Source organism: Tiliqua scincoides, chromosome 3 (assembly GCF_035046505.1).
Source record: "Tiliqua scincoides isolate rTilSci1 chromosome 3, rTilSci1.hap2, whole genome shotgun sequence".
NCBI lineage: Eukaryota > Metazoa > Chordata > Lepidosauria > Squamata > Scincidae > Tiliqua > Tiliqua scincoides.
Genome location: NC_089823.1, coordinates 32,461,399 through 32,486,260, shown reverse-complemented (window position 1 = coordinate 32,486,260; position 24,862 = coordinate 32,461,399). Strand labels below are relative to the sequence as shown.

The following is a 24,862-nucleotide window of genomic DNA, read 5'->3' as shown; positions in this document are numbered from 1 at the left end:
TCCCAAAACTGTCAGATACTGCAGTTTTTGATCTCTCATTCTACATTGCTAATTCCCTCAATTTGAGTTTAAACCTGGTCCAGGCAGATCCAGACTCGAGATTGTATGTGCAATGTCCACATATAAGGACAGACACATCTGTGTGTGAACGAGCAGTGTTGGTAACAGAGTTTATATACAAGTACATTTCCAGAGCACTAAAAGGCTTTGAAAAGAAGAAAAAAAAAGTACACTTAAACAGCTTGCAAAGTTTTCAATACCATATTTCATTAAAAAAAAAACAAATTGATGGCTCCTCAATTGTTTTGTAACTGCAGGAATACAGTCCCTTATTTTGCATGCAAGCCCTTTTTATTGGTGAAGAAAAATGGCTGCGTGGTTGATCACTGCTTCATGATACATAAAAAGAATACCTGCAACTAGACAGACCTGCTTTTGCAATTTCTATCCTGGACTAGATAAATGGTTTCTCTAGTTTAGTATTCTGTCTTCTGACAGCAGCTAATCAGATACTACAACTAAGTTCACAAATAGGGCATGATAGTAATAAACATCTTCTATAGATAATTGTCAACACCTGGTAGTCAGATGTACATGGACAGCATACTGCTTCTGGCTAAAACAACAGAGAGACACAGAGCCCAATCCTATGGCTTTCCTGCCATAGCATACAGCCACACCAAAACAGGCTGCATTGCATGCTGTGGGGGTGAGGACAGGACAGGAGGCTTGGAAGGGAAATATTTTCCCTTAGCCCTCCATAAGCATCCTGATTGCCAATGGGTCTCCTCAGAAGTGCACCAGCTCCTTAGCTGGCACAGGTCCAAGGAGACAAAGGGGTGTGTGTTGGCTTCTACCAGAAGGGATAGCATCCAGTGCAAGTCACCCACACTGGGAGCCAACCCTCCTGCCTCCAACACACCTCCCAACCTCCCCTGTTCCACCATCCCTGGCAACTCACCTTCATCAGTGGGTATTCCTTTCCCCGCAATCGTGTGGGGGGACCATTGGCCTCTCCAGCAGTGGTTTGGAAATGCATGACTTTCCATGCTTCCAGAGTGCCATTTATGATAGTTGTAAGGCATCTTCTGCTGCCAGAACACTAATTCAAGCAGTGGTAGAGCCAATAGGTTTGGGCTGACTCTCTCCGAACCTGTAACACCTCCCCTACTTCCATCAACCATGCCTTACCTTGAACAATCAAATGCCTTACCTTGAACAATCAAATAAACCTGGGAAGTCTTGGGATGATGCAGTGTTTGCACTGAACATGTGTATGAACCCTCATCATAGACATCCACTTTCTGAATCCGGAGGCTGTATTCCAGAGCCGAAAGCTGCTGGAGCTCTACCCGTGGATCCAGGGACCACTTGTCCTGACCAGCAAAAATGATGCCAGAACGATTTAACCAAGCCACCTTGGAGCTTTTGTCTTCTATAAAACACCTGCATGGAATGAGAAAGGAGATGTTGGTTTCTAAGGAATCATTCTGTTTGGTCTTTGTCATACTCTTCAAACTTGCAAACTTTCCTTGACACAGACACATCCATGTTGCAATCTACTCGCATTTTTCAGTTGCATTGCTTATTTTGATTTGCCAGTTTTTTTTCCCAACTATTCTTGGGTTCTTACAACTAGTTAGGAGATGAACTATAACAAGGTGGTAGAAACCCACCCTTTCCAGAAAGGTGGTTCCAGGGTCAACCCAGGTTCAGTCATAAGGCAGAGCTGTGAAACACCCCTCTCTGAAAAGGTACACAGCCGTTTCGAGTGAGTGCAGGCAATACTGACTAATGGTCTGATTCAGTAGAAGGTAGCCTCACATATTCACCTTTGTTACAGTTGTTCCCTTTTCACTGACATGTAACTTGTGGCCCAATCCTACACTTACTGGCTGATATCGTAGCATCTCCTCCACAGGCGCTGACTGTCATAAAGCAGTCAGCACCATCATAAAAGGTGCTCCAGTAACACACTCAGTACTGCGCTGCCAGGAATGCTGGTGAGAAGGCTAGTGTCTTCCCACATGTGTTGTCAGCTCTCCTGCTGCCCACCTGAGCAAGTAAGTCAGTGAAAGAGGCAGGAGAAGTGGGGGGAGGGTGTACTGGAGTGAGGAGGGGGCAAAACCAGGAGGGAGGGAGGTATAATGGGGAGCAGGGGGTCATTCTGGCAGCAATGAGCAGAGCTAGAATCTATCCTCCTTTCTTGCATCTTTCCGGTCCACTTTCTCTCCCTGGACTTGTGCTAGCAAAATCACTAGTGCAGGTCTGAGGGGACCCATGGAGGGTTGGGAGGCTTACAGAGCTATAAAGGAATTTGAATCCCCTTTCACCTCTGAAGCCTCCTATTTCACACTCCCCTGCTGGATGCAGTGTGCCCCTTTATGGTGCAGCTGCACCAGCAGTGTGGAGGAAGGATAGGAAAGGGTCCATGGATAAGATGCCTTTTGAAGAACTCGGGTTTTCCAGCTCATAAACCATGAACCACACTGCCTGAAATATTTGCATTGTTCAACAACTTTCTCACTCCTGTATGTTTAGGTTGAGCCCACTTGAACATATGTCACATTCCGGTTTGCATTTTGCAGCCAGAAGAATCCAGAAAGGTTCAAAGGTCTATTTAAAAAAAAAAAAAAAAGTCTTGTAAAATATATTACTGTAAAAGAATATATTACTCCCAAAGATGACCTGTAATTCCATGATCAGAACTATCCCAGGAAAGTGTATGAATGCCTGCTTATCTACTTTCCTCCCACCTTCTTGGACTAGGGTCCAAGCACTGAAATTCTCCATTATCTGCCTCTTAGCCACAAGCTTCCCTCTGGAACTACATGAGCATCAAATAAAAACATTTTCTCATTTGCTCACCGTAAGTGCTAAAATGATGGATGTCAACTCAGCATATTCCCAGCTTCTTCTCAGCCTTAGGAGTGAGAGGTCAGGGCTGTGAACCGTATTTTTGGTTTGTTCAACAAATGCAGCTACTGCACTCACTACTCCTGGCTCCTGCCAGCCCCTTACTTTAGAACCATGTGCAGTTTGCTCCCCCCCATCACCATACTAGACAACTTTTCACCTTTCTTGAAAGCTAGATGTTGTCTGCCCCCTAGCCAACCTACATCCTGTGTGTTTTGTAGCCCAGACAATGTAGGCAGTTTGCTCAGGCTTTACCAACCCCATAACGATTGCTGAATGTCCTTAGAAAGCCAGGTGATACAGAGGTGAGAGCAGCTAGGGAAGGGAGGGAAGTGGGGCACGCAGAGAAAGAGTATGGTTTTCCACCTGGCGTATCCCTCGCTGCAGCTGTCAGTGACAGCAGGGTGTCTCCTAGCGGGAGGATGGACTGACAGACCTCGCAGGGCTGCATTAGTTATTCAGTCCTTGTATGCAAAAGTACAAAGAAACTCTCACAAAGTCAGATCCAGCTTTAGCAAAAGGATGAAATCGACCCATGAGGATATTACACACAGCATCACATCCTTTGTCCTCCAGATTAATTAATCTGGAATAACTGCTACCTACGGTTCCATCAAATTTGGGCAGAATGCACTCTCTTAATACCACATATGCTTTCCAGCTAGGGCCATGTGATTGTAAAGGCAAGAGAAATTACACACTGCCCCCCATTGGGACCCACAGGAAGAAAGGCTATTGGACATTCACTCTCCCTCTTGGCAAGAATACCAGCAAAGATCATGTCTTTCTTTTTCTTTCTAACGTAAATTTTAAATACTGTGTAAACCACTCAGAGCTTGTAGTACAGAATGAGATAGGAACTTAATAAATGAAATAAAAGCATTGACTATGGGTTATTTTATATGCATTATTGCAAACCATTTAACAAGCTAGCATCCAGCAAACCAATGAGGCTGCAAACCAATACTTGGAGTAAGTCCCTCCCTCCCTGCGCCCCCCCCCCCAAAAAAAGGCTCACTGCCAGCCTCTGGTTAAACTTGCCACTGGAGGCTCCAGTCCCTTGTCTTCCCAGTGCTGAGGTCCAGGGCCAATTGGCACTGGGCCTCAGAACTGGCCCAACACTCTTACCACCAGCGCCAGTGTGCTTATAGCATTTTTTTACAACACCTGGAGCCGGCTGTAAGTGTAGAACATGTGGGGTTATCCCAATAGGATTGGGCTTCCCAGCAACTTGCACACCCCCAAAAACAGCAGCTGGACAGAAACAGGAGATAGAAGATCCCCTGTGATATGTGTACATGTATTTGCCACCCAGCAGCTTTTATCTTGTGTGCAGGCTACTTAAGTCCCTCTGCTGAGTGTAATTAAATGGCATGCCTTTAATAAATGAAATAGAAACATTTAAACATTTACCCTGCTAATTGGGTAAGAGGCACTTTTTCAAGTGGGTGCTCCTTTTTTTAGCAGGGGGAGAGTAACTGGCCCACCTCACCCCAGCACTGTCTGTTCTAGTGGCAGCCTGCTGGTATTCATTTGCATCTTTTTAGATTGTGAGCCCTTTTGGGACAGGGAGCCATTTAGTTATTTGATTTTTCTCTGTAAACCGATTTGTGAACTTTGAGTTGAAAAGCGGTATATAAATACTGTTAATAATAATTAATAATAAACAGCTTAAAAGTCTCCCTGAACAGGATAGTTTTTTGCATCACCCCCCAAAAGTTTTCCTGAGCGCAGCCTTTCCAAGAAGCACTGAATAATCCGGGGGGGGGGGTTATCTGGGGGGGAATAATCTGGGGGGGGGGAGAAACCACAGGGACATTCCCTGGCTTTATGGTCTTGGCAGTCATTTGGATCCTAGGGCAACCGCCCAGCACCATGCAGCCTGGAAAAGTCTCAGAAAGTGGAGCCATGCTGCCCACTCAAGATCAACTGTTCCGAATAGGACTTTCAACTATTTGAGCAGGCCATCCTTGGTTTTAAGTGATTTTAATCTCTGCATCAGTCCTCGTCAGAGTGCATGCCTCAGAAGTTGAGCAATGTCTGTTTAACTGAGTACCAGGGATAGGAACTTAGCTCTTCGGCAAGACTTGAGTCCAGAGTCTCCACCCCCGCAACTCAACTCATGTACCAGTCTTAATGGTCACCCTCTGCTGACCCCCTCCCCCCAAATTCCTGAGTCATTTTGACTGGAATCAGTGTCTTTTGGGTCAGGCATACTGGGATCAGGCACTTCAAGGCATGGAGCAAAAGGGAGGCTTCTGAACTCAGTAAGATGTGGTGGGATGGACAGTGGGAAGGGACAGAAAGTGGCAAGTGGGAGAAGGGTCACGTAGCAGCATCTGGGAAGCTTACATTAAGAGTATGTACCCAATTCCTTTGCAGCTCTGCTCAGAAATAGTTCCATTGCCTGTCATTCAATGAGGCAGCAGCATCCTCTCAGGTAACAATGTTTGGTGCACTTTCTGGCTTCCTGGCCTCCTTTTTCCCCCCTCCAGCCAAACCTAAGAAAAGAACCCCCAACCCCCCCGTGGGCTCCTCCTTCTGCCCTCCCTTGTTGGGGGGGGGGGAGAACCACCCATCCTTTGTCCAATGATCATCAGTTCCTTCAGAGAAGGACAAGAAATACTGCTCCTGTCTCCCTTCCCTGCTTCCTGTTCAATGCAAAAACATTAACCCTTCCCTGCCTCCTGGCTGGAACTTCCCAGTAGTTCAGCCCTAAGGTGACATTATGCTGGCCCACTCTTACCAGCAGGTCTGTAAGACTTACTTGAAACCAGAGATGGACAAATGCCATGCTTGCCCATAATACTGTCGCTGGCTAGATATTTTCCTTGGCTATTTTGTCCCTGGAGGTCTAACTTGTACCCTTTGACTTTTCAGAGATTAAGGTTCTATTCTCTAAGTAGCAGATGCATGCCATTCCTTTCTTCTAAGAAGCCACAACTTTCAGCCAGATAGCCATTAAGGTCCAGGCATGCAACATTTATTTATATTTAATTGAATTTTATTTTTTGCTCTATGCCCTGTGAGGGGTTTCATAAACTAGTTTAAAAACTAGCTTCCGATATTTTTAATGATGAACGGAATAAGAAGCGACATTTTGCTTGCTCCCTATTTCTTGTTCTATGTAACTAAATGAAAGCCTCTAGTCTCCAGGGCTGTTGCTCTCTCACCTTTTGTCAGCTCTATTCACACAAGTGTATTTTGAGAGAGAAAGAATGAAGATTGGAGCCTAAAGATAAGAAAACTATTTGGCAGGAGGGTTTCAAATGGCTTCTTGGGGGGAAAAGTCAGACATTTACAGAGCTCCTCAAATGGAATGCAGGTCAGATCCATATGTTGAGATCGCAGATCACTCCCTGACTAAAACATTTTCATCCTTCCTCGGCTTGCTGTCCCCATTGGCAAACAAACTTATACTTGCTTTCTGGAGTTATATGGAAATTACTTCTGGTCAGTAAGCATGCTGAGACATGAAGGAATACTTGGAAGGGACTCCATTTATGCTTTCAACCTGCTCTTCTTCCAAGGAGTTTAACAACATGGGGTGCTTCCTGTCCTCCCCCCCCCCCCGCTGCTTCATCCTTAAAACAACTAGGGGCACAATCCTAACCAGGTCTACTCAGAAGTAAGTCCTATTGTGTTCAATATGACTTACTCCCAGGAAAGTAATTACTCAGGAAAGACTTACTCCCAGGAAAGCTAATTGGGTAAGAGGCACTTTTCAAGTGGGTGCTCCTTTTTTTAGCAGGGGGAGAGTAACTGGCCCACCTCACCCCAGCACTGTCTGTTCTAGTGGCTGCCTGCTGGTATTCATTTGCATCTTTTTAGATTGTGAGCCCTTTTGGGACAGGGAGCCATTTAGTTATTTGATTTTTCTCTGTTAACCGCTTTGTGAACTTTTAGTTGAAAAGCGGTATATAAATACTGTTAATAATTAATTAATAAGTAAGGCTAGGATTGCAGCCTATGTGAGGTGGGTCAGGTAGAAATAGACACAAGGCCGGCCCAGTCATGAAGTTGACTGAAGTGACTTCTTCCCATTCCCTGTACTGGAAAAGGATGAGGGAGACAGGATGAAAAGGAACTGTAGGTGAAAGAAGATTGGTCGGAGTAAAGGCTGCTATGCCACCAGGTAAAGAGGAGAGGCATTTGGCATACCAAGTCAGGTACCAGGAGGTTATAGGCAGGAATCCCCCCAGTTCTAGTTTGATACTATATCCACTGTACCACAACAGTTCTATGTGCTGCTGTCCAAACCAGAAATTTGACCAAATGGCCTAGTACAGTTCTCAAACTTTTTAGAGGCCCTAGAGGCTACTGTCTGATTAATAAATGCCAAGGGGTATGGCTGTGATGGTGATTGGGCAGTAGCACTCCCCCCAAGTAGCAGCTTGTTTAATCCTTGATGCGCATAGCCTAATCTGCCCTGTCATTTTTGTGAACCACCCAAAATTGGGTCACAACCCACTGGTGGGTCATAGACCCACAGATGGAGAATTGCTCACCTAGTATATACCCTAGACCAGGGGTGTCAAACTCATTTCATACAGCAGGCCAAATAGCATTCATACTGCCTATTGAGGCCTGGAAGTGACATCATTAAACAGGAAGTGATGTCATTAATCAGATACTGGGCAGAAATAAGCACTTTGTTCCTGTAGAATTGTAGAGGGGATGCAAAGCACTGAGTTTTGCAGGGAGCCTCACTGCAGCGTGGAAGCAGCCCCTTCTCAACCACTTCAGAGCCATTCTGTGGGGAGGGGGGGCAAACGGAGGAGGAGCCGCTTGCACGATGCGGTGACGCTCCCTGCAAAATTTAGTGCTTTGCACCCCCTCTAGTTACACCATTGCTTGGTTCTCATACAGAAACTCATTAGCTGCAAACAAAAGAAGAGAACGTGCAAATCTTGATCATATTTTCAAGATACAGGAGAATCAAATTATCATGCAGGTCACCTTTCAGCACCATTTCTGCTGAGGCATCACTTCGCAGGTCAAGAGTTGAGAGATGCTCTGTGAAGTGATGCCTTGGCAGTAACGGCACTGCTGAAAAACTGACCCACATGATAACTGCGCTCTCCCAGCATCTCAGCAGTATCTCTCACCCCTCTTGGCCTGCCCCTTCTCCTGCAGCATTCCTTGCCTTCTGATGCCTCCTTCCATCAATCGCCCCCTAGAGCCTTGGCAGAAATGACATGGCTGAAAAAGCAGTGCTGAGATAGCCCAATTATCCTGTGGGCCAGGTAAAGAGCTTCTACAGGCCGTATCTATGGGCCTGCTCTAAATAAAGATTCCATCTACTATTCTTCAGATGTCTTCTAGATAACTTCAGATGTCCTAGTGCTAATATCCACATTATCCTGTTCACGTATAAACCCTATTGTACCTTGCTACTGCACAGAAATATGGGTGTAGGGGAAGTACAGAAAGATCCATTACAGTCTAGCAAAATTTCCATTCATTGTAATGGATTTGTGCATGGGAACTTCCTGGTGGATTATGTCTAAGTGAAAAGTGTTTAAGCTGCATTTTTCCCTTTGAATCATTGTTCTTCAACCTGTATGTGGTGACCAGTGGGGTCGCGAAACCTCCTATGGGGGGTCATAGCAAACTTTCAAAGCCTGTGTGAGAGGGCTTGGATCCAATCCAATAATGGTGCCGCAGTCTCAAAACTGAATTCTTGAATAATCTTGCACAGCCTCTTCTCACTAGCTTACCCTGCAGTTTCTAAGGCCAGCCCTGCTCAGGCTGCTACCTCATAGACACAAGATTTAGGGGAAAATGAGGTGAGCAGGGATGGGTGGCAATGGGAACAGAGGGGTGGGTAGATTGAGTTTTGGGAGGGAGGCAATATTGGTGGTAGATCACCAGTCTCATTTATTTATTGGGGTTGTGGCACAAAAAAGGTTGAAAACCACTGCTTTAAATCATCGTGGGGGGATCAATGGACAGGTGAAATTCCAAGTACATCAGCAATTGCGTATAACACTTGACCTTATGATCACAATTTAATAAAGTTTTGTGTAAAGATGCTCAGAGGGTAATAAGTGTTAATTCATTACTAACATTGCTAACTATTATCTGGCAATTTAGTTCATGTCCAGACAGCTACACTGCAGCACCCATCAGGCTGTAAGCAGCAATAAATGTTTGTTAATAATCAATGCACATAATCATAATCACAGCTCCACACTGTCTGTATTTAATCTGCAATTGTCAGCTTAACTGAAAGCTGCTGGAGAACTAAAAGACATCTATATTTTCTGAGTCAAAATGTGCTTTAAGGGGAAACAGGACATGGAGCATCACACTGAAAACAGGGCTCAGAATCTGCAATGGAGTAGTACAGTACTACAGATCAAAGCCATATGATACCTGGTTTAGTCAGCCCTGAGTGTCCCCGTGCAGGTTGCAGGCCTACTTCATGAAAAATCAGCAACATCATAGAAGCCACATCTGAGTGGTGCAGTCCACTGAGTGTGTATATAAACATGGCAACTAGGTGGTTGGGGCTCACTGTATGTGCCTACATGATCAGGGTAACCAGATAGAATGGAGGACAGAGTGCCTATATCTTTAAACACTGTATCAAAGAGGGAACTTAGACAGCTTTTTCCTCAGCCTGAGCAGGAATCCTCAGCTTAGATTTAAATTTAACTTTATATGAAATCAGTTGGCAACAATGCTTGCAACATATAAGCCTGGAATGCCTGTAAACTTATATGCATGTAAATTTATAAGAGGTCTAGCTGTCACTGTTATATTTATTAAACTACTTTCAATTCCTGCAAGTCATGATTGTCATCTTGTGCCGACTTGCCCATGTGGCGTGATTCATCATCTGATAGGGGTATGAGGTAGCCTCCATATGATCACTGTAAGTATACCTTGACCCTTGGTAAATACTTTCCCAGCTGGGCTCATGTGCAGTTTTGATCCAAACATGCCTCCAGCTTCTGATGATAAAAGCTAGTACACTTGCTTTGTTATATGAATACCAATAACAAAAATGAATATTTCAATATTCATATTTCACAATCCAGTGCAGTCAGCTTACTGACTAACCAGAAAGCACATTATCAAAAGGAGGTGATAGTGCGCTGTTCTGTTACAGCATATGAGTCTTTCACAATAGCAGAGTTTTTGTAATTTCAAAATGAAGTACAAGACTGCAAAGTTGTGAAGGTCACTTCAGTTAAGACAGATAGTATCATGCCAGCTTAATAGGTAAAGTTGTGAAGTGTGTTCCAGAATTAGGTAGAAAGTCAACACACAGTTCAATGTGACGCTCACAGTGGAAATGTGGTCCGATACCTAATAAATTGGTACTGCTACAACACATGCTTCAGGAGATTTTAGAAAATCAGTCTTTGCAAAATGCAAGCAGAAATGGAAAGTGCATTTAAAAATAGTTTGAATTGGGCTTTGTGCATTCTTCTCCAAAACGCAATCTGTCTGCTTCCAAGAGCAACGCAACTTGCTAAAGCCTCTGCACAAACTCTGCCTTCCCTGAAGGATCACACCACCGCAAGTGCTGATGAGCCAGCTGTAATCTTGCCATTTCACAAGCATTTGCAGGCGGCAGCTAACAACTTCCCTTGCCATTCATCCTAGCCCCCTGCAACCTCCAGTGCCGGCAGCAAAATGGCAGAAAGGGAAATAAAACGGGATCAAATGCTGCTTGTTCAATGCAAAGCAATGCTGACTCCCCGGTAGCAGGCATAAACAAGCCAGGCAAATTCTCTAATGTGTTGTAAAGTGTGATCCTGGAAAGCAAATGCGGTTGTTAGACACAACACAGACTGGGGCAGGGGGACCAGGTGAGACGCAGCATCCCAGCAAAACATACAAAGATGGTTTTATCGATGCTTCTTATTCTCTACAGCATTCTCCTGCCAAGTAATCGATGCTACCTGCTGTTATGAGGAAAGGATAGCAAGAAGGAAGAGGTAACATTTTAGCCCACTTTTAATGTAATATGGGAATATGGGATACCAGAAACTCTGGACACATGCACTGTAGAGCATGCTCCTTTTGGAGTTGATTTGAAAGGGATGCCAAATAGGCTACTGTTATTATGTTGAAGCCCTTCTGAAACTGCTTATTGCACAAAACCCAGGCGAAACATGTTATCTGGTCACCTCAAAGAGGTACTGGAGCAATGAATTGATGAAGACCAAGGACCTAGAAGCCAAGCAGAGTTGTCATGGCAAGCTGAGACATGGGGTGAAACATCTGAAGAACTTCAAGGAAACCTTGCAGCACTCAGCTATTCACATTTTCTCAAAAATGTGGCCTTATTCAACAGGCCTAATTCCCAGGTAAGCGTGGACATTCCATTGGTTCTCAGGAACTGTGTCCTAAGGTGATCAGCAACACATCACATTTACGTGAAAACTAGCACAAGGCCAGGCAAGCACAAAAGCATGTTTTTAAAAATGTGCATTGCCCTCACAAGATATGAAGTGATCAAATTGTCGTAGCCTCACTGCAGATTACTTGCTTTATTCGAATAAGCAGAACATATGCAAAAAAATCTGCTTCTTAGCATGAAGAGTTTTTTTTTTGTGAGAAACTGTCTCTCGGAGAACAAAGCATCTCATTCTAACATAGTCCCACGGGACTGCCAGACTTCCTATTCTTCTTCTAGGCAGATAGCTTAGCTGCCTAGCCTACTACAGTGTACATAACATCTTGATTTGGGTTGTTTGCTGACCTGCCAAAGATCCTCACAAGATCTTCAATCAGACTCCTGCTCATAGAATGAGAAAGACAGGGCAAGGGAGGGATAATAAGGTCTCTCCAAAAACAGCATCAATTCCTTCAACTTTCTAGGTCAACAGAGGATTCATCAGCTTCTCCTTTCAGTCCATCCAAACAGGCTTTGATCTTCATGCATACCGATTGGGGAATGGTAAGCCACTTCGGATCACACCAGTGGAATGAATTATTCAGCCAAGAACAGAATCCTACCTTGCCATTGCTACAGCCTGTTCTTCCAGCTCTGGTGATATCTTTGCAAAGACATCCCCAGAGTTGGAAGAACAGGCTATATATGGGAGAGAAATAAAATGGATTGCTGAAAACTTTACTTGTTTAGGGGTGCTGGTCTGGATACTAGCATTGAGGAGCCAGAAACGTTTCAAGGATCATCTGGTTCAATTCTGTTATACTCAGGAAGGATCCATTACATCCATATCAACATTGACAAATTGATAGCCCAATCCTAACTAAGAGTTACAATACAATGTAAATGATCATATGATATCATGCACAGCGTGTTGCCGGCAGCCATTTTGCAACCATCCCCACAAATGGTGACAGTGTCAATGGCCCACTGCCTTTACCACCTACCCATGAGAATGCAGTTAGGTTGGCACAGGTGGTGGATATTGGGGGGGAGTGAAGGAGTGTCTGATTGGGGGAGGCTAATGGGAGATGAAACAGGGAGAGAATGGATCCCAGCAGCACTGGCACACACCAGGATGCTATCCTCTCCCTTCTTCTCTCTGCCTTACTCTTCTTGGTTTTGCATTAGCAAAATGTCTGGTGCAGATCTGAGGAGATCCATTCAGGCAGAAGAGGTTTGCCCCAGTGTAAGGGAATGAAAGTTAACTTACCTTGAGGAGACCTCCTCCTGTCCCCTACACCATAGGATGCAACATGTGCTCCATAGTTGTGGCTGCATCAGTGGGGGAGGGATGCTTTAGTTAGGACTGGGCTGTAATCTCTCTAAGGGGATTCTTGAACTGTGTCATGGTGTACCTCTATATAACTGTACAAGAATGGCAAAATTTTACTGAAGCTATTTGCCTGGCAGTATTCACACTTATCTTTGCGTTAAAGGCAAGCATGCTACAGAAGGTGTCTGGAAGGTGAATTCTAGCAAAGTCAACCAGGGACTAGCAAAGGTGCCACAATAACAAGAAAACCCTCTTTCCTTGTGGAAAAAAAAAAATTCCTTCCTTCTCCAAAATATAATAAGCATCAAGATGAAGAATGAATAAATGTGATCCATCAGCTCAGCCTCCAAGACAGCGAACTGTTCCACCTAGGTCTGGTCTAGAAATTTCAAAGAATGAAATTCAGAAAGAATATCAGGGTTCTTCCCGAGTAGAGAGCATTTTCAAGAGAAGCCAAACAAGCTTCTGTAAGGCAAGCAAAGTTTCTAAGTTGGAATAATCTTAGGGTTGGCACCAAGATATGAAGCAAATCTCAGAGCTCCTTCCAGGAGGAACACATCTGAATGTTCAAGAAAAACTACATGGGTTTCCATAAACAATATTATTGGGGGTTTCCGCATATCACCTTTCCACCACAGCAACAGACGCTGTAATCCAGTGTCACAATCTTTAAACAAAGGAGTCTCAGATATTGATGTGGTCAGAGCAGAGAAAGACGCAACAAGACTTGGCCATAGTGCCCTATCAGTATGAATTTGACAGATATTACTTTAATTTCCCATATCTCAAGGATCTCAAGATAATGTACATAAAGTTCCCAGAGGGTCTCCCATTCAAGCATTGACCAAACTCTGACCTGCTTAGCTAATGCACAGTTGCTGCATGATGCTGCATCAGACCATACCCTGAAAGCTTAGGGCTCTTCAAACTAGGATACTGACTCATAATTCATCTGGAGGGAATTTGGATTAAATTCCAAATCTCCAGGCAACGTCCGAGACTTTAATCTGGTTTCCCTAAACTAATTCCAAATCAAATCACATGAGTTGTCCATCCCTAAAAGAAATACCCATACACATGTACATTTTTATTTGTGAAAATCATACAAATGATTATTTTTGGTCATACATAGACTTGTTCATTTTGAGGCCAATACTCAACTGCCTACAAATATTGTAAACATGGCTAAACAAACACATGTGGTTTTCACCCACAATGATGGCATACACTTTTCAGCTATACTCACATAGGAAAACAGAAAATAGTACACACTTACCTGGGTTTAAGTCCCATTGAATTTAATGAGGCTTAGTCCTGAGTAGATTTGCATAAGATCGTCTGATAACATATGAAGTAGCTTCTACTGTATAAATAGCTGTGTAAATACTGTAGTAAATAGAATATTCAAATTGGAACACAATATGTTTGTGTTCAAAATCCTTGAGCAGCCATCAGCTCATTTGGGTAGCCTTAGGAAAATCATTGTCTCTTAGACACAGTTCTCCATGTCCTTAAAATCAGATTCATAATCAAATTACTTTGCTGTGGGCACCTCTGTGGCAGAAAGGTGGTATATTAATATTAAAAATAAGTCAATTATCCTGAATGTACAAATAAGGCTATAAACATATGCATACTTTCCTGGCAGTAAGCGTCTTCAAACATAGTGTGAGACTCAAGTAAACCTGCTTAGAATTGGGTTGCCCAATGTTTAATAATTTAAACCACAGATCAATTCTGAAATCATTTTTTTTAAATCTCAGATTTTAAGGCACAGTTCTGGTGAGAGAGGTGGCCCAGTGGTTCTGAAGTCCTGACCATAGATGGCACCTGTATTGAAGAAATAAGGCAAGGAGGTTTCACTGGAATGCCTGCTTGCTTGCTAATTATCAATCCTACCAAAGCAATCTGAAACATTCTGTGCAGTATCATTGAATTACAGCACCTGGAGCCCTTAAACCAGATAAAAATAAGATGACAATCAGGCAGATGGAGGAAAACAGCAATAGATCACAGTGAATGAGGGGGAGGCAAGCGATATCAAGGCACCTTGATGCAGCTACTGTTGAATTAGCTAAAGTCAAAGATTAGTAATGCAAAGAAAAAATGTTGGTAAAAAGGAAGAAAAATGAGGGCAAGTTAGAGACATGGAGAGGTGAGAAAGAGGGGGAATGAGAAAAGAAGAAGGAAGGAGCAAAAAATAAGGGACAGAGAAAGGGAAAGAAAGAAAAAAGATGCTAAGGGGGACTTCAGAGCCTGTGCCTTGCCTCTCCCAAGACCAAATGGCATTCTACAAAGATGGGGCTGATCAATGGACAAAGGCATAAGCAAAGCAAGTTACATTACTGAAAAGGAATAGCCAGATCCTATTCTAGCCTTAAGGCACCAGAACAAGTGTCCTGGTGGTGTGAGACACTTTCCAGCTGTTGCAAAATGGCAAGTGGCTGTTCCTGTACACTAGCGGCCTGAGGATGCCCAGGATGTACCAATAAATTCACACAAGCGATTGAAGGGAGGCAGGAAGGGGGCAGAACTGGGAGGAGATGGATTGGGACCTGGAAGAGGGTTGTATCACTGGCAGCAGCACATGTCAATATCCTAACCCTCTTCCCAGCCTCCATCCCATGACCTGGGTCTATGTGTTCTTGTGCCAGTTATAGAGCTGGTACATGTCTAAATAGAACCAGTGGGGCCTGATCCTACTCCAGGGCAAGGGAACAAATGTTCCCTTACCATGAGGCCTCCAAATGCCAAAACACTCCTGTGAGATTCAGCAGATGCCATATTGGCACCTCTGCATCACCACACAGAGAAGTGCATAGCATGAGCTGTAATTCAGGGGTTCTCAAACTTCTCAGGAGTAAAACTCCCCAGGAAAGTCTTGGCGAGGGGAGAGAGAGAGGGAGAAGGCAGCAATGTGATCCTCAGGATAGTATCACTAATGGAGGCCAAGGTTTTTTTTTTAATCTACAGGGGCTGCAGCAATGTTCAGGAGGTGTGCGGAGTTCCACAGAGCCTTCTACAGGACTCCCCAAGTTTTAGAATACTGAAAAAAAGCAATCGGAAACCACTTCTAGTTTCATGATCGCAAACCGATAGTGGTTTTTGGTCAATTATTTTCAGTATTCTAAGAGCCAGGCAGAGGGCTCTGTGGGGCTCCCTGCACATCCTGGACTTTGTGGTGGCCCCCAGTAAGTAAAAGAAACCCTCCTTGGCTCCTATTAGCCAACGCCATTCATCCAACTTCCAACTCCCTCATCCCTTAAAAGATCAGGGGCTGAGGCTCTCAGGCTGGGGTGTTGCAACGCCCCAGTTTGAGAACCTCTGGCTGTAATTCACTTGGCATAATGCACACCGAACCATATCAGTTCAAAACATTGTGAGTACTCACAAAAACATTCAAACATTAGCAAGGACTCCAAGGGAAAGTTTGCAAAAACCCATCTGATTGTGAGGCAAACAAGAAGCTCACCCATCCCTAGCGAAAACATTCATTTTTTGACTATTAAAAATTTTTTTTAAACTGGAACATCTCACTCTGTGATTAACAGATTTGTGCTATTTGTTAGATTTTACCTGTTCCATTTACAATTTTCTGTGTTGGCACTCTGCTAGTTGTGGCAAAGGTGAAAGCGATATTGCAGATGCCATGGTAGTAAAAATACAAGCATTTGTTATTGTTCTCAGTGGTTGGGCTCCTCTGGTGGTAGAAGCACAAGGAAAAGGGAAGAAAAATCTAGCATTGACAAATCCTTTGAGGAGCTTAACCCACCCCTTTTGCTTCCCATATCTCACTCCTACTTGAAACCCCGACCATGTGCGCACACACACTCATTTCCATATCTAAGGCCAGCTCAGAAATACCATCAGCAAATGATGCTCTCGGAGAAAGAGACCAAGTGGCAGATTTGCTCTCAGCTGTTCTGCTTCTGTCATTTTAACAATGATTATCACCACAAAAACATACACAACACCTCTGTTCCATTTAGGGAAGCCTTATTTCCAGAAAGATACAAGAAACTGGAGATAAGTTTCTCCTTTTCTGAAGTGATAAAGCAAGGGAATAAAAGACAGGCTTTGAAAAACAAAGTTTAAGGTTATAATCCTTGCACACTTACCTGGAACTAACAGCCTTATCCTGTGCTTCCCAGTACCCAGGGCTGCAGCAGCGCCGAAATGGCTACCGCTGCATCCCATGGGGCTGGGAAGCAGCGCGGGGTCTACTCGAGGTAAGCAGCTTATGCCCTGATGGGTTTCTTTGGATCTTCACCCGCTATTGAGCGGGTGCAGATTTGAGGAGACCTGTGTTGGGTCTCCCGGGTTGGGGGAAGGGATAGGGTATGACGGCAGGGTCTGCTGCCATCTCTGCCCTCCTCCTGCCCCACCCCCTCACCCCCACCATGTATTCCCTGCTTATGTTGATCATTTGAATGATTTTCTCATGACTTCAACATGCACAGTTACTAGGTATTCTGCAAATTCTCTATTTACGGTTTGTTAATGTTCAGTATAGATACAGATAGATGGGAAGGCACATATTGGAGAGCCAATTTCTTTTACACATATTATTTCTCAGCAAAGAAGACATAAAACAAGAAATCTGGTACTATTTATATTGGCAGGGCACTAAAGTCCCTCCCCCTTCTGAAGCATCATGGAGTTTTCTACATGTCGTGGATGTGTCACTTTTGTCCAATATGGGCTGTGTGAGGGAATTATTTGAAAAGGGCTTGAAAACAGGAAAGGAGAAAGAAAGAATGAATGCCAGGCGTGAGGCCTCTTGGGAGCTTTGATCTGAACGCACCTTCATCCCTGCACCCACAATAAGCCTTTCTAAAGGAAATACAGTTATAAATAAATAAGCAGTGGAGAAAAAAGAAATGGCAGGGTTTGTTTGATGGAACCTTTTTTTCTGACAGCATGAAAGTTCGAAAGTGATTTATAACTGATGTTAAGGAGGAGGGATGCAAAGACTGAAAGGATCAATTGCTCCTTCGATGGGCTATGTGGACAGTGCCTGCTTCTGCTACTAGCCTTCACTGCCATTTTAACAGACACAGGGCCCAATCCTATCCAACTTTCCAGTATCGGTGCAAATGTTCTCTTATCTTGTGGAGGCCTCCATAATTACCCTCCTATCACAGGATGCAGCGCAAAACCCATTGGCACGGCTACACCAGGGCTGGAAAGTTGGTTAGGACTGGGCCCACAGTCCCTTGCCTTTCTGCTATGGCTTTCAAAAGAGCTTACAAGTTGCATTCAAATTCAGTGCTGGAACTATTTTTTCCACACCAGCTAATTGTCCAAGAGGCAGAGGCCGAGTTCATGTTCCAAGGACTATGCTGGAAAGATAACTAAAATATTTGGGGGGAGGGGGTGGCAGAAACTTCCTGGCTAGAGGACTGCAAGAGGAGGTGGGAGATTCACCTTCCTGCTCTTCACCTGGGTAGTTTGGAATAGGCTGTGGTTATTCATCTCGTAGCATTGCTAATCCATGCTGCTATGACCTCAGGAAGAGAAAAACACAGCTCCATTCCTAAAAAGCCTTCTCAGCAACTTAAAAGCTGCTGGTGGCATAAAAGCAGTGATATAATGGGCTCTCTCACACACACACTCAGTTTCCCCTTGACAGTGGTTTAGCACCACAGGAATTTAAAAGTCCTTTTATCTCTCTACTTTATTTAACTGGTGTAATTAAAATAAATTGATTTCCCAACCAATTAGTTATCAAATATCTGTAACTACTTTTAAGCTCTGGCATTATTGCTTAATCTCAGAGGTCCCTGTGAGCTATGCTAACCTGCTGTCTCTTTACCTGAACAACTCTTGCTATTAGCTTACTCCCAGGTAAGAGAAGCCTGAGGTGTGAAATCTGCAAGGAAGGGAGAAGAGAAGAAAATTGATGTTGCTTGCCTGGAATATTAATAAGTACATTCTGCTGGCCTTGATAGGAGCCAGTGGGCAATGCCAGCTCAATAACACCTGTTAATCAAGGTATGCAAACCAAATATAGTCATCCACACACGGCAGCATGAACATCAGGCAGGGATGCTGACTAAAGCAATGCTAAAAACAGATGGTGCAGGCAGCAAAGGACATCAGGCCATCATGTACCAGCTTATCAACAGCACATGCCAGACATTACACACACACACACGCACACGCGCACACACACACGATAATGGCCTCAATCCAGTTGTAACATGTTCACTGTGAGTGGCTACATGTAGATGCTCCTAGGATGAGAAGTTTGATCCTGGAAACTTCCAGATTCAGTACTCCCCATGATTCCTTATATACAGGTATCATTTGACCCTAGTTAGATTAAGGTGGCAGAGTTCAAGAACAGCCAACTGTAATTGTAAAGGACATCAGAACAACTCTGGCTGCACAGAACTGGCTTTCTAGCAAAAAAGCTAGCGCCATCTTCTTTCAGCTGGATAATTGCATTTCCCATCCATGCATTAGCAATGCCTTCTTCATTTATTTTAGCTACAATAAACTCTCATCCATGGTTTCAATTAGATGGTTTCAAATGAGATTGAAGATAATGCATCTCATGATTTTTCATGCTTCCCTTTTGGCAAACTAAGGCAAAGTCATTTCCAGGCCAAAACATGGCTTCTTCTTGATTGATGAGGCTAATAAAGAGACTTTATTGTGATATAAATAGCCTTAAAAATGTCCAGGAGAGTCAATAGCAGTGCTTGATGGCCTCATGCATACAAGGTCCTTGTCTTAAGTAGCACTAAAGCTTAATGAGTTATGCTTCAGAGAAGTTTTTTGTTGGGTTTGAGTATTGATTTGGGAAATTACAAAATGGCAGAACAGCTGAGATACTTATAGATGGAGGGAGCTAAGTGCTCCAAGAACGTTGTACAATGTTGTTCTCAAGTAGAATTCTCCTTCGTCTTCTAATCTGCCTGATCCACCAGCTCAAAACATACAAACTGGCTCAGCGCAAACCTATCTCAATCCAGCACACTTCTTGTTTCGATCCGCCCACAATCCTCCCCTGAACTGCCCCCATTGGTGACTTATCAGTGATGACAGAGACTGAGGAAGTTCACAGCCCAATCCTATGCAGGTCTACTCAGAAGTAAGTCCCATTAGAGTCAATGGGGCTTACTCCCAGCAAAGTGTGGATAGGATTGGGCTGTCAGTGTGCTGCTGTTGCCTTCATGCGGCCTCTGGCTGTTTGCCCTGGCAGCCATGGCCCACTGAATGAAGGAGCAGCTTTCTCATTCCCAGACTGCATGATCTGTCAGCGTAAACCCTGAATAGAATTGGACTGTAAGTCTCCTTATCTCAGAACTGTAAAACCTGTGACAGAATCATGAGGACACACACCCTTCTAAGTGCTATCACAAATTTCACTGGGTTCTGTCAGCACCTCCAAGAGGAATTTTATCAGAGGGGCACAAAGTTTCTTTTGGGTCCCTTCTCCATTGTATCATAATTTCATACAATCATTGGGTCATAATTTCTGCAAATTTTGATATATAAATCCATATAGATTTACACAAAATGTGAATGCTAGTCTTCACACAATACATGCAAATATTTTCTGAGATCCCAGGATATTTCCAGCTCCCCTCCTTTGGCTCCCGGGCCCTCTTTTTGGCCCTGGGCCCAGATACAATGTATGCCCTGCACCCACTCTGATGGGCCCTGGTGAGACTGGAAAATGTTAGATCCCAGGATGTTTTGGGGGCCCCTCCTGTGGATCCTGGATCCCCTTTTTGAACCAAAGGCCTGGGTACAATTTATCTCCTGCACTCCTTCTCATGGGTCCTGAGTCTCATAACTCTGATGGAAAAATGGAGTACAAATATGTGTGGGGGTGAGTGGGGTGTATTTAAAGAGGATGATAGTGCAATCCACCAAGTTTAGAAATGTATGGCTCTGAGACCATAGGAAAATCCAGCTCTGGGATGTTTAACAAACTTCTCTCCTCTCCAAAATAGAGCAAAATAGACATGCAAGCAGATCAACAAAAGGCACTTGCTTCTGTGGAAGTTTCCTCTTCATGCTGGTTGTTGGTTTTGTTCTAAGACTGTTTGTCAGAATAAAACAAGAGGAAATAACAGGAGGAGAAAGAAAAACATGTTTGACATTTTAAATGATTTCAAAACTGAAGCAGCCTGTGGAAAGAGCAGGAAGGGTAAGATGGATAGTCAGCTGGCGGAACATCTGAAGATAGCCATTTAAGTTATGTCGGTGTCGTTAGGTCCCTTGTGACATATGACCCAGTCATCTCTTTGAAAATCCAGTAGACGTTTCTCTTTCAGTCTGATTTTGGTTCAATGCTTATGCCACATAGAGAGAGAGCAAGCGAGCAAGCCCTGGTGATTTCTTAGGTTGTATGTATACAAAAGAATCACACCGTGGCCTTTGAAAGATTCCTATGTATTGTGTAATATTTTCTAGATTTCCTTTTAGACGTGACACAGAACTGAGCCTTCCTAGAAAGTAATAAGCATGCTGATTCTGCCTCCTCTTGCAGGCCAGGACTGTATATTCTTAAACAGGGTTGGATCGCATTCTCTTCTCCCTTTTTATTTCATAGTTTTCCTGTGCACTTTTTCTGAAATTTGTACCTTTGCATCCATGTTGTTGTTGTTCAGTCATTAAATCGCGACTCTTCGTGACCCCATGGACTACAGCACACCAAGCCTCCTTGTCTACCACTAACTTCCAGAGTTTGTCCAAATTCAAATCATTGCCTTGGTGATACTATCTAACCATCTCATCCTCTGATTACATCCATACAGTTCTGCTACATTTGATCCATTTTTCCAGGGCAAAGGGGTGGGTGGGAGATGACTGTTACCCATGATAGTTAACTGAACTCATCATATTCAGAGGCAATGCACCTCCGAGAAGCAGAGAGCTATTGCCTTTATGGCCTGCTTCTGAGTTTTCTATCAGTATTTGTCAGACCACAGCAGGAAACAGAATACAGTACAGGAAATGAACCCTTTTCTTCATCTTCCATTCTTGTGAGATGAGTTTGTGGGGTGGCCAGTCTCCAGGTCTATGCTAACAATCGCATATACTCAGGGTCCAATCCCAACTGGTACTTGGGCCGGCACAAGTCCCAAGCTATAAAGCACTGTTACACCACCAGCAGAGGAGGAAGGCCAGCACATGTCTGTGCACCAGCCTCTGGAGGCTGAGATGGTTTGCGCCAGCCGAGTCGGGCAGGCATGGGGGCTTGGGGAGGGCAGGGGGAATTTGGAATGGGGACATTCTAGGGTGGGTAGGCTTGTGGGTGCACTGGGCCTGGGCAGGGGGTGGATCCAGCATCCAGCCCCTGTGCCTGATCCTGACCCTACTCCTGGGCATCTCGGTGCAGTACTGGGCTGCTTGGATCTGTGCCACCTTAATGAGTAGCACAGTGACGCAGATCTGAGTAGACCCATTGGGTCTGCTGCCATGTTATCCAGAGTAAGGGGAATGAATTCCCCTTGCCCTGGGCTGAGCCACAGGCAGCCCCAATCTCATGTTGGATATGGGGCAGGTTGGCCAGCCAGCCTATCTGTTACAGCACAGGTTAGGGTTCCCCAAGAAATGAGTAGATAGATTGGGGTGCTCAATTCACTGTAATGGTCCAAATTAACTGTAAGTTGGGATGCACGGTGGAATACATTCAGTAAATAGTTGAACAAAACAGGAAAAACAATCTAGTAATTTTGGGGATGGGTGTACAACCATGGCCAATGTGAGAGACAGTATGAATGTTCTGTACAGATCAGTTATGAAAAACAAACAAGGGGTGTTTTTGGGGGGGGGGGGGAATCAAAACATGAAATCTACACAGGGGATGGATCCTAAACATCTAATCTTATTATGGGACACTGTGTGTCTAGGTGAAAATTGCTTTTCTCTGAGGGCAGGAAACTCTAGCCTTAGCTAATGTTCATGTTTACATGTTAAAGATGCAAATTGAAAATTGTCAAGGCCCTGAAAATGAAACTGAACTTTGGCCAGCCTGATAAATTAAACTAGATGTCAGCCTTAATGTGGATATAGCCTTGGGCTGCAAAGAGGAAGACAATGTGGTTAGAGCCCTAGTCTTGTAGATGGACAGATGGATGGATGAGCATCCAAACATTTGTCCATTTGCCCCATGTGTACAATCACTTTTTGGATGCCATTTTTGTTTCTGTGTCACTGAGACCCCTTAACCCTCCTTACTGGATTTGTGCAGAGTTCAGCACAAAGAAGGCTGGAACTCTGCTGGGGTTTCTGCAAGATACTATCGTAAAAGCAATACTAATATTCTCTCTCCCCTTCCCCTGCCCCAAAAATTATAGACCCTTTAAAAAAAAACAAAAATCCCTTTACAGTAACTCCCACTCCCTGACTTCCTGAAGGAGTGTGAATTTCACAGACAACCTGCTGTGTGAAAAAAAAACAAAACACAATTTTCTTTCAAATGAGCTAAATTAGGCTGCCATTAACATCTCATGGTGACCTCTTGTTCTAGTATTAAGGGACAATATAAAAAGAAGAAGTGATCACATTTCATAATCTCCATCACTATTTTAGAAACCTCACTTATGTTTATGGGCCCTTTAGTGTTTTTTTTTTTTCCTTTTCTTTCTATCTTACAGAGAATAAAAATGGCAGTGGCCCAGTATACTTTCGGCCCAATCCTAGGGGCCACTGTTGTAAATGGCCCTGTGACTGCCATTGTGCATGATGTTGCACTGCCATTGTGCATGATGGAGTCACTGGTGGAAATGACCAGTGGCTCTAAGTACATGCCACACTTCCCCAGACACTCCACCAGCTCTGTTAAGGCAGCACAGGCATTCATGAGCAGTTTGGGGCAATGACAGGGAAGAGGAGGATGGTGGATCAGGCCCATGAGGGGGTGTGATCAACAACAGCAATGCATGCAAAATCCCAACCCTCTTCCCGGGCCTGATCTGCCTTCCCGGGTTAATGTGGGCTTGTCCCAGTAATCAAACTGGCGCAGATTCAAGTTGACCCTTAGCAGCTGGGTCTTTCCCCAGGGCAAGGGGACAAATGTCCCTTTATTCCAAGGAAACCTCCAGCAGCCAAAGCTCCCCAAAGCTAGAACTACTGCATCTCTGTGCGGGTGGTGGTGGTGGATAGGCTTGGGCTATATTTGTTTGTGAATTGTGAGTGATCCTGTTAAATTCACTTTTTATTCAGATAAAACTGCAGGTTTTATACTTCACAAAGTCTTTACTGGTATTTTGTTTTCTTTCATAAAAGTGATAATATACTATGTCGTGCCTCTTGCATCTCAATGGAATTTGCAAAGACAAATGATATTTTGCAACAGAACGTGTACCCTGCCGTTTATTTATTTTCCACTGATGAAAATGAGTCAGAGAATTAAGTGATGGCAGAGGTTACGCAGTGATTAAGTGGCAGAACAAGAAAAAGAACGTGGGAGCCCTAAATGCCAGTTCAGTTCTCCATTCACAAAAATAATTGGATGGGAGTGCAAGAGGGAACAGAGGTGGCTGATAACGGATGAACTTGTGCAGAGTGGAGAGAGAGAGAGAGAGAGAGAGAGAGAGAGAGAGAGAGAGAGAGAAGATTTAGAAGTGGAGAAACTTCTGACTTCATTGTTCTCGAGTTTAGCATGTCTTGCATGAAGAATAGGGCCCCACAGCCATTGGCCGACGCTAACTATTGTTTCCAAAGGGTGCATTCTAGGCTATTATAACAGAGAAGCCACTTACTAGACTTCAGAATGGTGAATTTAATATTCTGCACATCAGGAATGGAATGCACTAGGGCAGGGGTGTCAAACTCGTTTCATACAGAGGGCTGAAGTTAGCATTCAGGGCTCTAGCTGAGGGCCAGAAGTGATGTCATTCAGCAGAAAGTGACATCAGTAAGAAGCTAATGGTCAGAAATCAGACTCTGTTCTCATATAAGAACTCATTAAATGCAAATGACAGAAGAGAAAGTACACAAATCTTGATCATATTTCAAGATTTGGGAAAGTCCAATTTTCATGTGGGCTGCCATTTCAGCTGTAACACCTCAGCAGCTGAGAGCCTGAGGACCAGATAAAAAGCTTCCGGGGGCTGCATCCGGCCCCCGGGCCTCATGTTTGGCACCCCTGCACTAAGGTTTCTTAGAGTGAGGGGTGGGCGATGGCTTACCATTTTGGACAGTAAGAACCAGTCACAGAGGGGCCAGAGAGGGGCTGGCCCCCTTAGCCTTGTCACCCCCCTCTTAGCTTCTGTTTTAAGGGACTACAAGAGCGG

At 44.1% G+C, this 24,862-nt stretch overlaps 1 protein-coding gene across 1 annotated transcript in view; it reads right to left on the bottom strand.

The window, feature by feature from the left end:
* LSAMP (limbic system associated membrane protein) overlaps positions 1-24,862 on the bottom strand; it is a 555,573-nt gene that overhangs the window by 286,593 nt on the left and 244,118 nt on the right. Inside the window, exon 2 of the mRNA XM_066619991.1 lies at positions 1,214-1,446. Coding sequence (XP_066476088.1) covers positions 1,214-1,446 — 233 coding nt within the window. The remainder of the gene's footprint in view (positions 1-1,213; positions 1,447-24,862) is intronic.